The sequence below is a fragment of the Electrona antarctica genome (assembly GCF_951216825.1).
Source record: "Electrona antarctica genome assembly, contig: scaffold_232, whole genome shotgun sequence".
Taxonomy (NCBI): domain Eukaryota; kingdom Metazoa; phylum Chordata; class Actinopteri; order Myctophiformes; family Myctophidae; genus Electrona; species Electrona antarctica.
In genome coordinates, this window is record NW_027638008.1 from 100,879 (window position 1) to 115,459 (window position 14,581).

The 14,581-nt window shown below is 45.6% G+C and overlaps 1 protein-coding gene across 1 annotated transcript; it reads left to right on the top strand.

Annotated features, from left to right (window-relative positions):
* Positions 1-942: 942 nt before the first annotated feature.
* On the top strand, positions 943-11,350 carry LOC306918473 (FHF complex subunit HOOK-interacting protein 1B-like; the record flags this gene model as incomplete). The annotated part of the gene is made up of 4 exons (XM_079531375.1): positions 943-1,181; positions 6,327-6,746; positions 8,140-8,370; positions 11,318-11,350. The coding sequence occupies exons 1-4, from the start codon at positions 1,062-1,064 to the stop codon at positions 11,348-11,350; spliced, it is 804 nt and encodes a 267-aa protein (XP_079387501.1). The 5' UTR covers positions 943-1,061.
* Positions 11,351-14,581: the final 3,231 nt, after the last annotated feature.

Sequence of the window (14,581 nt, forward strand, 5' to 3'; positions counted from 1 at the left end):
CATAAACCACATTCTTTACTATAGGACCACCAGTTATCAGTAAAGTCTCTTCAAAAAGATTGATGTGAGTTTGAGTGTATATATTTGAGTCCTCTTTGGTCGGGGGCGGGAACCCCTTATGTTATGCTTTAGCTATTGAAAAATAGCAGATCTACAAGCTCATAGCGCGGCACTCGGTGCCGCGCTATGAGCTTGTAGGTCTGCTATTTTTTTTAAATCGTGAAAATGTGGCACAAATCTTTGAATATATAATCTTTCAGAGTGAACATTTGTAACTCAAATCTTCGCACTTGGAACAACATATTTTCAGGTGGGGGTCGGCGGCCAATTTCATATATTTTTGGGGGTCCTTGACGTGAAAATATTTGAAAATGACATAGAAACATGGGGTTTTTCACGAAAACTGTCAAGATTTAGAACACATTTGTAGAATCGTCCTCAGGTCTAAATGGGTTAAAGCTAATTTCCCAGTGTTTTTTATTTTATTTCCATAAATCCAACGAGTTCTTTTATATATACAACATATTGTGTTTTCTTTCCTGCAGTGTGTGCAGCAAAAGTGTGCAAGAGCGACACCCCCCGTGGCGGGGGCCGGGCTATGGAGTGGTGTCGCCTTAGACTGGAAGATGACGGCGGCGGGGAGGGGGTCTTCAGGAGTAGCTGACGTGACGACGTGCATTCAGCCGGCGGGGACGCCCGGCGGCGGCGACTATTAAATCCCGGTGATCGGCCCTTTTTTTACGACGGAGTGAGATCGACTCCGAGTGACCAGTGTGTTCCCGCTGACCACAGCACAGCCTCTCTCTCTCTCTCTCTCCTCTCCAACATTCCTCCATCTGTAGTTTTTCCTGGGTCCTCCTCCGCCCTTTCCCCTCCCCCCCCTTTCCCTTCCCCTCCTCTTCCCCCTTTTCTTCTCCCTCCCTCCCTCCCTCCATCTTTCTCTCCGTCCCTCCCCCCTCTCTCTTCTTTCTCCTTCCGTCTCAACTTCTCTTCCCCTTTTTTGAAACCCGGGTCGTCGGTTTGTTTGTCGTCACCACCACCTCTGTCGGTTGCTCCTCAGCATGAGCTGGCTGAGCAGGTTGAGCAGGGGTCCCGGGAGTCGGACCGGGCGGAGTGTGGCCCCGCCCTGCACCGCTGACCCGGAGACCTGCCTCATGGTGTTTGAGAACCACTGGAGACAGGTGAGGGGACTGTTGTGTCACACGGTGTTCACCCACATTTAAAAAATGTGTTCTACTGTAAATCCTGACCGTTTTCTGAAAAACCTCATGTTTCTATATCAGTGGTGCTGCTCGACCTTTTTCATGTCAAGGACCCCAACAATTATATGAATTTGGCCCCCCATCTGAAAATATGTTGTTCCAGGGGCCTCCCCCCCCCCCCCAGAAGCAAAGATTTGAGTTACAAATGTTCGTTCTGAAAGAATATATATATTCAAAGATTTGCGTCCACATTTTCACAATTTAAAAAAAAATAGCACTACGAGCTTGTAGATCTGCTATTTTTCAATAACTAAAGTGTAACATAATGCTTAAAACGCCAAAAGGGGTTCCCGCCCAGAATGGGTTTAAACATGGAACAAGCATCCCAGTTGTAGACTAGAGTACAGAACACACGTTTATTTGGCATTGTTATTTATTTCTGTTTTTAATTTGAATTGAAAATACAACCCATATCCCCCACACAAGCTATATAACATATTGACAGCCATTGGTGACTGATGGCATAGTGAAATAGGAGCTTAAAGGACAACTTTAGTTTTTTTCAACCAAGGTTCATGTTTTAGGTTGTTATTAGAGAAAGTAAAATATGAGTTATTTTTTTTCATTTGCTGCTTTCTTTCGTTTTAGGGATTTTAGCTGTTTTTGACATGGGGGCGGGGGCATTCGAACATGGGGCTAAATATGTATTATTTGTATTATTTACTATAGTCCTACTAGACCTCAAGAAATTACATCTGGCCACAGAAGAGCACAGGATCTACTGAATGTGAAGGTAGCCTACTGGGGGGAAGCCACACTGTGTGTCATAGGCTCAATATGTCAGTTTGACACATTCAGTAGATCTCGTGATCGTTTGTGGCCAGATGTAATTTATTGGGGTCTAGTAGGACTATAGTAAATAAAATTAAAATAAATCGCTATAACATTTTGTAAAGAAATACATATTTAGCCCCATGCTTGAATGCCCCCGCCCCCCTGTCAAAAACAGCTAAAATCCCTAAAACGAAAGAAAGCAGCAAATGAAGAAAAATGAACACTCAACTTTTACTTTCACAGCTAATTGCACAGCTAATTAATATAACCAAGCTAAAACTTTTCTTTGATAATTCACATTCACATTCACAATTTTGCGTTATCCACAAGCTATACTTGCCAGCAGGGCCACACAATGTGAACATCAGGTGGAAGAAAATATGTTTCCGTTGGGGTTGGGGTTTTTTACTTGCAGCCTGGACAGCAAAACTTTGTGGTAAACCGTGTGTTGCCATTATACACTTTTAACAGTTTTGAAAGGTACGTGCTTGCTACGCCGCAGCATCCTGCCTGCCATGTTTGTACAAAAATGAGTATCGCTGGTATGTTAGCAGACCAGCGCTGCTAGCTAAACCGACGCCGTCTCTCCAGTCTCTAATAAACGTGGAGTTATAGATTTTGTGTATGTGAGTGAGTAGGAGCGAGGGGGGGGGGGGGGGGGGGGAGAGGAGAGGAGAATCTATTTGCTAGTTAGCTTTAAGTGCATATGTGGTGTGTGTGTGTGTGTGTGTGTGTGTGTGTGTGTGTGTGTGTGTGTGTGTGTGTGTGTGTGTGTACTTGCATTACTATTCTTGTGAGGGCTAAGTGTTCCCACAAATACAGTACAATTTGAGAAATAGACATTTAGCGGTCAGGACAAGTTTCCATAAACAGCCAGAGAAATGGTGGCATGGGTGGACATCCGCTATAGTTTCTTCATGGGTGGACATCCGCTATAGTTTCTTCATGGGTGGACATCCGCTATAGTTTCTTCATGGGTGGACATCCGCTATAGTTTCTTCATGGGTTGACATCCGCTATAGTTTCTTCATGGGTGGACGTCCGCTATAGTTTCTTCATGGGTGGACATCCGCTATAGTTTCTTCATGGGTGGACGTCCGCTATAGTTTCTTCATGGGTGGACATCCGCTATAGTTTCTTCTTCATGGGTGGACATCCGCTATAGTTTCTTCATGGGTGGACATCCGCTATAGTTTCTTCATGGGTGGACATCCGCTATAGTTTCTTCATGGGTGGACATCCGCTATAGTTTCTTCATGGGTGGACAACCGCTATAGTTTCTTCATGGGTGGACATCCGCTATAGTTTCTTCATGGGTGGACATCCGCTATAGTTTCTTCATGGGTGGACATCCGCTATAGTTTCTTCATGGGTGGACATCCGCTATAGTTTCTTCATGGGTGGACGTCCGCTATAGTTTCTTCATGGGTGGACGTCCGCTATAGTTTCTTCTTCATGGGTGGACATCCGCTATAGTTTATTCTTCATGGGTGGACATCCGCTATAGTTTCTTCATGGGTGGACATCCGCTATAGTTTCTTCATGGGTGGACATCCGCTATAGTTTCTTCATGGGTGGACATCCGCTATAGTTTCTTCATGGGTGGACATCCGCTATAGTTTATTCATGGGTGGACATCCGCTATAGTTTATTCATGGGTGGACATCCGCTATAGTTTATTCATGGGTGGACATCCGCTATAGTTTATTCATGGGTGGACATCCGCTTTAGTTTCTTCATGGGTGGACATCCGCTATAGTTTCATGGGTGGACATCGCTATAGTTTCTTCATGGGTGGACATCCGCTATAGTTTCTTCTTCATGGGTGGACATCCGCTATAGTTTCTTCATGGGTGGACATCCGCTATAGTTTCTTCATGGGTGGACATCCGCTATAGTTTCTTCATGGATGGACATCCGCTATAGTTTCTTCTTCATGGGTGGACATCCGCTATAGTTTCTTCATGGGTGGACATCCGCTATAGTTTCTTCATGGGTGGACATCCGCTATAGTTTCATGGGTGGACATCCGCTATAGTTTCTTCATGGGTGGACATCCGCTATAGTTTCATGGGTGGACATCCGCTATAGTTTCTTCATGGGTGGACATCCGCTATAGTTTCATGGGTGGACATCCGCTATAGTTTCTTCATGGGTGGACATCCGCTATAGTTTCTTCATGGGTGGACATCCGCTATAGTTTCATGGGTGGACATCCGCTATAGTTTCTTCATGGGTGGACATCCGCTATAGTTTCTTCATGGGTGGACATCCGCTATAGTTTCTTCATGGGTGGACATCCGCTATAGTTTCTTCATGGGTGGACATCCGCTATAGTTTCTTCATGGGTGGACATCCGCTATAGTTTCTTCATGGGTGGACGTCCGCTATAGTTTCTTCATGGGTGGACGTCCGCTATAGTTTCTTCATGGGTGGACGTCCGCTATAGTTTCTTCTTCGCAAATTCCATCGCTACCGTTGCACTGTAGGCTGTACAGTACGTGCGGTGGAAGCATTTCTAAGACGTCGTTGATGTCCTCACAAGTATTGAAATTCAAACACGTGTGTGTGTGTGTGTGTGTGTGTGTGTGTGTGTGTGTGTGTGTGTGTGTGTGTGTGTGTGTGTGTGTGTGTGTGTGTGTGTGTGTGTGTGTGTGTGTGTGTGTGTGTGTGTGTGTGTGTGTGTGTGTGTGTGTGTGTGTGTGTGTGTGTGTGCGCACACACATACAGGTGTGCGGGCACACACACACACACACACACATACGGGTGTGTGGGCACACACACACACACACACACACACACACACGTGTGTGTGTGTGTGTATGCGCACACATACGGGTGTGCGGGCACACACACACACACACACACACACACACACACACACACACACACACACACACACACACACGTGTGTGTGTGTGTGTGTGTGTACAGTACATACATTGGCTTTATGCAGCATTAGCCGAGTGGCTTTCCGGTTTTCCGCTCGCGAGACAGCCGTGCTTTTCAGCAGACCTTGGCCTGCTGCCAGTGGCGTTTTATCACACAACATGCTGCTAGATTTACAAACAAGCGTTTTCACGATTTTTCCAAAAATAGCAGACCTACAAGCTCATAGCGCTGCACCGAGTGCCGCGCTATGAGCTTTTAGATCTGCTATTTTTCAATAGCTAAAGTATTTCAGCAGACCGACCTTGGCCTGCCGCCAGTTGTGTTTATCACACTAACATGCTGCTACGCTGCTGGATTTACAAACAAACAGATCTCTATCTGCACTTAAGCATGCGCACACAGACACACACACACACACACACACACACACACACACACACACACACACACACACACACACACACACACACGAGCTAATTCATCATCACCGCGGTTGCCGACTTGGCGGAACTATCATCCAACACTGTGCAACTCCTCCATATCGGGTTACTCTCAACAAATAGCCAAGTGCCAAGCTATAACAAGTGCCATTGCAATATTTTTAACCCCATTTTAGGCCTGATGTCGAAATGAGAAAAAATGTCTTCAACAGTTTTCTGAAAAACCTTATGTTTCTGTATCGGTGGTGCTCAATATTTCATGTCAAGGACCCCAAAAATGATATGTGATATGCCTCATCTGCCCCATCTGAAAATATGTTGTTCCAGGGACCTCCTCAGAAGCAAAGATTTGAGTTAAAAATGTTCACTCTGTAATAATAATTTATTCAAAGATTTGAGGCACATTTTCAAGATTTTTCCAAAAATAGCAGAACTACAAGTTCATAGCACGGCACCCGGTGCTCGATTATTGGAATCTTTGATTATTATGACTCATCCATAATTACAATTAATTGTATCTATTTCATGAAAGATTCTACTTATTATTAAAATAGCTTGATAACTGGTCATTTTAGGTTAACTAAGTTAATGTCCGCCGAATATTAACTAAGCTGCGGAATCAAGGATTGTTGTCCGCTGAATTAGGAATGTTCACCGTGGAATCGAGACTTTCATTCCGTGGATTCCTGTGGGGACTAACTAATGCATGTCAAACTGAGGGGTCCTTGAAATTAAACTGGTTGAGAATCACTGCTTAGAGCCTTCTCTCTGGCATGTCTTTTCAAATGGTGGGTCCGCGGGATAATTAGTGTCAATCTGGGGGGTGAACTTCACATGAAAAAGTTTGGGAACCACTGGCTTTCGCTGGATGCCGGGGCTCTGAATGCAACTTAACCTCTCTCTCTCTCTCTCTGTCTCTCTGTCTCTCTCTCTCTCTCTCTCTCTCTCTCCCTTCCAGGTGTCCTGGGTGCTGGAGCAACGCGAACCGTCCTCCTCCAGCGACGACCTCACCGCCGTGCGGAACAACACGGACCAGATGCTGTGCCTCCTGGCGGAGGAGCGCCCCGGGGAAGGCGGCCCGCAGGACAGCGGCGCTGGCGGCCCCCTCCCCCCCATGGGCCCCATCCTGAAGCTGGTGACGTCCGAGGACGTGCTGGAGCGCCTGGTCCAGTGGCACCTCCGCCGCGGCCTGGACGCGGACAGCCAGGGCGCGCTGCTCAAGCTGTTCGAGATGCTCATCGGCCAGTCCCAGCAGCCTCTGCTGCGCCACACGGCCGTCCTGCAGCCCCTGCTGCTGCTGCTGGGCGCCAGCGGAGACCCGCAGCTGGGCGGCTGCCCGCCGGCCCTGGAGAACAGCCTCGTGCTGCTGCTCAATCAGGTATGTGTTTGTTACACGACGGACGGAGAGACACCATCTTGCCTGTGTGTGTGTGTGTGTGTGTGTGTGTGTGCGTGTGTGTAGTCACCTCCTGTCCACAAGCAGTAGTAGTAATAGTAGTAGCCTCCTGTCCACATAGTCACCTCATGTCCACATAGTCACCTCCTGTCCACTTAGTCACCTCATGTCCACATAGTCACCTCCTGTCCACATAGTCACCTCCTGTCCACATAGTCACCTCCTGTCCACATAGTCACCTCATGTCCACATAGTCACCTCATGTCCACATAGTCACCTCATGTCCACATAGTCACCTCCTGTCCACATAGTCACCTCCTGTCCACATAGTCACCTCCTGTCCACATAGTCACCTCCTGTCCACATAGTCACCTCCTGTCCACATAGTCACCTCATGTCCACATAGTCACCTCATGTCCACATAGTCACCTCCTGTCCACATAGTCACCTCCTGTCCACATAGTCACCTCATGTCCACATAGTCGCCTCATGTCCACATAGTCGCCTCCTGTCCACATAGTCGCCTCCTGTCCACATAGTCACCTCCTGTCCACATAGTCACCTCCTGTCCACATAGTCACCTCCTGTCCACATAGTCACCTCCTGTCCACATAGTCACCTCCTGTCCACATAGTCACCTCCTGTCCACATAGTCACCTCCTGTCCACATAGTCACCTCCTGTCCACATAGTCACCTCATGTCCACATAGTCACCTCATGTCCACATAGTCACCTCCTGTCCACATAGTCACCTCCTATCCACATAGTCACCTCCTGTCCACATAGTCACCTCCTGTCCACATAGTCACCTCATGTCCACATAGTCACCTCCTGTCCACATAGTCACCTCATGTCCACATAGTCACCTCATGTCCACATAGTCACCTCCTGTCCACATAGTCGCCTCCTGTCCACATAGTCGCCTCCTGTCCACATAGTCACCTCATGTCCACATAGTCACCTCCTGTCCACATAGTCACCTCCTATCCACATAGTCACCTCATGTCCACATAGTCACCTCATGTTCCATTAACCCATTTAGACCTGAGGACGATTCTACAAATGGCTCCTAAATCCTGCCAGTTTTCTAAAAAACCTCTGTTTCAGAGGCAGTCAGTCAGTCGTTCTCAAAAATTTTCATGTCAAGGACCCCAAGAATTATATGTAATTGGCCGCCGACCCCCATCTGCAAATATGTTGTTCCAGGGACCCCTCGGAAGCAAAGATTCTAGTTAAAAATGTTCACAGATTTGTGCCGCATTTTGTCGAATAGTTGCTTAATGCCCTAGTAGTCACCTCATTGTACCATTTTAAAAGCATGTGTCGCTCATGGTTCCCCTCTCTCTCTCCCCCAACCCCATCCATCCATCCCCAGGTGTGTGTCTCCATGGCCCGTCAGCCGGTGGTCCTGGAGATGCTGTTCCGCGCCGCCCCGGCCCAGCAGGGCCCCACCAACCTGCTCATCTTCTCCCTGCTGGTGCCCTTCATCCACCGCGACGGCGCCCTGGGCCAGCAGGCCCGCGACGCACTGCTGCTCGTCATGGCCACGTCGGCCAGCCACCGGGCGGTGGCGCGCTACATCACGGAGAACTCCTACTTCTGTCCGGTCAGTGTCTATGTCTTGTCTGTCTAGTCCAGGGGTCCTCAACTAGAAATGCTGAAGGTCCACTAATCATTTTTGAAAAAGACTAAGGTCCGGTCCCATGAGCGCGACGTGGGCCACGCAGCGGCCAGCGGAGAGCGGGGCTCTATATTTTTTAGTATAGTCACACCAAGGCAAGCTTATACAAATCGGATCCCCTCCCAACCAACCAATACTGGGGTGCAGAGTATGGAAATAAAATGTTTCACAAATATTCCCCTCCAAAAATTCACAGCAAATGAGAGGTATTGTGTTGAGGCACAAAGAACACTTTTTTTTTGCCCAGGGTCCACAGAGAGGTAGTCCGCGGTCCGGTCGTGGACCGCGGTCCGCCTATTGAGGACCCCTGGTCTAGCCCATTCTGGACAGGGAACCGTTTTTGGTGTTTTTTTTTAATGTTTGTTTTTGTGGCTTTCGCCTTTATTTTATATCTTTTATAGAGAGACAGACAGTAGGTTCACTAGGCTGACAGGAAATGGGGGAGAGAGATGGGGGAGTGACATGCAGTAAAGGGCCGTCGGGATCGGGAGTCGAACCCGCGGCACACTGCCAGACTCGGACTACCGGCCAAGGTGCCTGGACCACTGAGCCATGGCCCAGGCCCCCTTTTTGGTGTTTTAAGCGTTATGTTATGCTTTAGCTATTGAAAAATAGCAGATCTACAAGCTCGTAGCGCGCCTCTCGGTGGCGCGCTACGAGCTTGTAGATCTGCTATTTTCTTTAAATCGTGAAAAATGTGGCGCAAATCTTTGAATATATATATTCTCATATATTTTAACTCAAATCTTTGCTTCTGGGGGGGGGTTCCTTGGAACTACATATTTTGAGATGGGGATCGGCGGCCAAATACATATAATTCTAGGGGTCCTTGACATGAAATAGTTTGAGAACCACTGACATAGAAACATGAGGTTTTTCGAGAAAACTGTCAGGATTTAGAAGACATTTTGTAGAATCGTCCTCATAGCTCTAAACGGGTGAACGTTGGTTTCGACACTTCTCGCTCTTGCCCTCTCATCATGTGTCTGTGTGATGGTGTGTGATAAGACTACAGAAAGGGGAAGGAGATGATCATGCATTCAACCCTTCTACTACCTGCATCCTGTCAATGCTATCTGATAAAGCTGCCCTTCCTTAACCCAATTTGGGGCGGGAACCCCTTTTGGTGTTAGCATTATGTTATGCTTTAGCTATTGAAAAATAGCAGATCTACAAGCTCATAGCGCGCCACCGAGTGGCGCGCTACGAGCTTGTAGGTCTGCTATTTTTGAAAAAATTGTGAAAATGCGCCGCAAATTTGGAATATATATTTTTTCAGAACGAACGTTTTTTTTTAACTCAAATCTTTGCTTCTGGGGGAGGGTCCCTGGAACAACATTATTTTCAGATGGGGGTCGGAGGCCAATTACATCAAATGTTTGGGGTCCTTGAAAACACCACTGATATAGAAACATAGGTATTTCAGAAAACTGGAGGATTTAGAAGATTTTTTTTTTATTTCGACGTCAGGCCTAAACGGGTTAACCAGCTACTTCTCTCTTTCTAGCCGTCTCTCTTTTACAGTCTCATATTTTCCCACCGTACTCTTTGTGCTTTAATGCTCTGCAACAAGTTGTGGTGGTGCTTGAGGCATAATCTTAGTATTAGAGACCCAGTCTGACTTGTTCTCCTCGATTTCTCTCTGCGAGTTGATTCAGGATACCTGTGTCGAATAAGAACGTGTTGTTCCAGGGACCCCCCCCAGAATTTGGGCCCACATTTGGGCCACATTGGGCCACATTTTCACGATTTTTCAAAAATGGCAGACCTACAAGCTCGTACAAGCTGGGTTCCCACCCAAAATGGGCTATTAGACCCAGTCTGACTTGTTCTCCTCGATTTCTCTCTGCGAGTTGATTCAGGATACCTGTGTCGAATAAGAACGTATAGTCTGTCCCTAAGAGTTGATGTTTTATTTGAGACTCGGAGACCTCTTAATTTGAGAGAGTTAGTTCCACATGGCGTTAACCCATTTAGACCTGAAGTCGATTCTATTAATGTCTTCTAAATCCTGACAGTTTTCTGAGAAACCCTATGATTTTATGTCATTCGTTCTTAAACATTTTCATGTCAAGGACCCCCAAAAATATATGTAATTGGCCGCCAAGCCCCATCTGAACATATGTAGTTCCAGGGACCCTCCCAGAAGCAAAGATTTCAGTTAAAAACGTTGGCTCTGAAAGAATATATTCAAACATTTGGGCCACATTTTCACGATAAAAAAAAATAGCAGACCTACAAGCTCGTAGCGCGGCACTCGGTGCCGCGCTATGAGCTTGTAGATCTGCTATTTTTCAATAGCCAAAATGTAACATAATGCTTAAAACACAAAAAGGGGTTAACATAATCTCCCAAGATTCCCCCAGTATCGAGCCTAAAATGCCCGGCATTGGATCTGCAACAAGAGAGTCTTGTGAAATAGTGAAATTGTCATGGGAAAACCTTGAAATCTTAACCCATTTTGACCTGAGATCAGATTCTAAAAATGTCTTCTACATCCTGACAGTTTTCTGAAAAAGCTATGTTTCTATGTCAGTGGTTCTTCGATTTTTCAAAAATAGCAGACCTACAAGCTCGTAGCGCGCCACTCGGTGGCGCGTTACGAGCTTGTAGATCTGCTATTTTTCAATAGCTAAAGCATAACATAATGCTAACACCAAAAGGGCTTCCCGCCCAGAATGGGTTAACTATACTAGAAAGGTTAAATATATGCCACGGTAATTTTAGGTACCGTGTTCGTTTACTGAATAATAACACACTTCGCTCTCATGTTCAAATAAACTCGGAGGCAGATGCCTTTCTCTCTAGTTTTGTGGACCTGCTTGTTCGCTTATCAGCGTGTGGTCGGAGTCTGTGTGTCCTTTTTGTTCAGATCCCGACAGCCCTGGCGGTGGCTCAGGGGTAGAGTGGCTGGATGGTAACCGCAAGGTTGCCAGTTCGAACCCGGGCTCAACCAGAGTTAGTGTCGAAGTGTCCTTGAGCAAGACGCTGAACCCCTAATTGCTCCTGATGTGCTAGTTGGTGCCTTGCATGGTTTCCGCTGCCATCGGTGTATGAATGTGTGTGTGTGTGAATGGGTGAATGTGTAATGCACAATCTATGTAAAGCGCCTTGGATAAAAGGCGCTATATAAATGCACCATTTACCGACAAATGGCAGATTTTTGGGTCCGATCCCGATTTTTGGAGAGACCACCGGGGGCGATAAGCAATGTTTTGTACCAATAGTTGGTCAAAACGTGCCAACGTTTTTGAATCAATTTGAAAAAGTAGATTTATTAACCCCTTTTGGTGTTTTTTAAGCATTGTTATGCTTTAGCTATTGAAAAATAGCAGATCTACAAGCTCATAGCGCGGCACCGAGTGCCGGCGGCCAAATACAGACAATTCTGGTACTCCTTAACATGAAATTGTTTGAGAATGACATATAGAAAACATAGGTTTTTCAGAAAACTGTCATGATTCAGAAGAAATGTGTAGAATCGACCTAAACTCGCAACGTATCAGTTGCATAATTGTCGATACCGATACCGAAAAGTCAAAACAATGGCAGATATATCAGCCGGGGCTCTATTTAGAATCTGTTTCTGTTTCAGTCGTGTGTTGTGGTTTTGCTACTGGGTCCTTCTCCTCAACCCCCCATACCTGCAGACTCTGCAACTCTTGCTCGTCCTTCTTCCCACGTATAGAATAATTTATGAGCTTCAAGCTGACCCACTTAACGCTCAGAAGGACCGGTTGGAGGTTGGCGTCAAGGACCAAAACACAACCACCTGGGCCCTGCGTAGAGACTCGCTGTGTCATTTCCTGGAACACTCTGGCCTCCTTCTCTCTCTCTCTCTCTCTCTCTCTCTCTCTCTCACTTCGCTTTGTGCTTTCAGTCATCCTCGCTCTGTCTCACTCGCACTCGATCAAAGTCCCACTTTATACGACAACGAGTCTATATTCTCAAATCCTGTCGGTTCTATTCGAGAGTATCAGTTTATATATCCGAGTGCAAACATTGACCCATTTTCCACACTCGAGAGTTAAATTGACGCAGATATTACACTGTTACTCTCCCCCCTCCCCGGCTCACTTTAACCCATTTAGACCCGGGGACGATTCTACAAATGTCTTCTAAATCCTGACAGTTTTCTGAAAAAGCTATGTTTCTATGTCAGTCGTTCTTCGTTTTAAAAAATAGCAGACCTACAAGCTCGTAGCTTGAACTACTATCAAACTATTTCATGTCAAGGACCCCCAGAATTATATGTATGTGGGCGCCGACCCCCATCTGAAAATATGTTGTTCCAGGGACCCCCCCCAGAAGCAAAGATTTGAGTTAAAAACGTTCGCTCTGAAATAATATATTATATTCAAAGATTTTCACTACATTTTCACAATTAAAAAAAAAATAGCAGACCTACAAGCTCGTAGCGCGGCACTCGGTGCCGCGCTATGAGCTTGTAGAGCTGCTATTTTTCAATAGCTAAAGTATAACATAATGCTTTAAAACACCAAAAGGGGTTCCCGCCCAAAATGGGTTAAAATGAAGCAGTTCACCTTTGATTCCTTGCGATGCACACTCTCTCTCTTCTATCAGAGATGTGCATATCAGCGCCATGCTTTGATCTCACCTTGCACTGTACTGTACAATGAATCCATATTCATTGTAAATAACGAAGGTGAGATGATCAAAGCATTGAGCTGAGACTCGGACACAAAGCTGCTCTCTCTCTCATCCGGCACAACATCAGGCCCTCACTGAAGAATAAAACCTTGATCTTTATACTCTGACGGTTCGTCTTAAAAATGTCGCCTCAAGGCGTGGTATATTTGCTCAGTTTGCAGAGCCTGTAATATGCAATGACTTGAGCCCAATGCTCGCTGTTGCGTAAGGGCTACGCGTCACCTGATTGGACAATTGATATGTGGTGTGTTGTAACGTTGGTCTGACTGACTGACTGTCTGTCTTAAACTGCCTGGAGCCGACGGCAGCAAATCAATATGTTCACTGGGAGGCACTCTTAACATTTAACTGACGGCTTAGCAATGTGTGTGTGTTGCAATTTTTTAACCATGCACCTTAATGCATTTAGGCCTGACGTCGAAATCTTAAAAAAAGTTTTCTTTTTTTCTGAAAAACCTTATGTTTCTGTATCGGTGGTGCTCAATATTTCATGTCAAGGACGGCAAAAAATATATGTAATATGCCTCCTGAGTTAAAATGTTCACTCTGTAATAATACATATTCAAAGATTTGAGGCACATTTTCACGATTTTTCAAAAAATAGCAGACCTACAAGCACTCGGTGCCGCGCTATGAGCTTGTAGATCTGCTATTTTTCAATAGCTAAAGTATAACAATGATTTAAAACACCAAAAGGGGTTCCCGCCCAAAATGGGTTGATGTATTTTGGACATTGTATATCCGACATGTTTCTTTTCCTCTCATTCTTTTCTGTCTGTATTCCGACAAAACCGCTTATACAGTACTTTGTCAGACTAAACTTATGTCAATGCACTAATTAACAAAAAACGGACCTACCAAAATTCCTAAAGCTTCGAGTTACATGACATGCATGTACAGAATCAACAAAAAAACATAACTACTACATACTTCTACATCCTGACAGTTTTCTGAAAAAGCTATGTTTCTATGTCAGTCGTTCTTTCGATTTTTCAAAAAATAGCAGACCTACAAGTTCATAGCGCGCCCTCGGGCGCGCTATGAGCTTGTAGATCTGCTATTTTTCAATAGCTAAAGCACAACATAATGCTAACACCAAAAGGGGTTCCCGCCCAAAATGGGTTAAGTACAAGCAGTGTTGCAGTTGGATGCATATTACCGGTATGTTCTCTTATGCGTCATTTAGACAAAGCACAGTGAATTAATACAGACAATAAGAAAAAGGAATTGGGGTGACTGAAACAAACACAGCAGTCCCTGGTGCTAACGTTGCACTGTAGGCTGCTGTTAACCTATTTGACCTGAGATCAGAGTCTAAAAAGTCTTCTACATCTGACAGTTTCTGAAAAAAGCTATGTTTCTATGTCAGTGGTTCTTTGATTTTTCAAAAAAATAGCAGACCTACAAGCTCATAGCGCGCCACTCGGTGGCGCGCTATGAGCTTGTAGATCTGCTATTTTTCAAT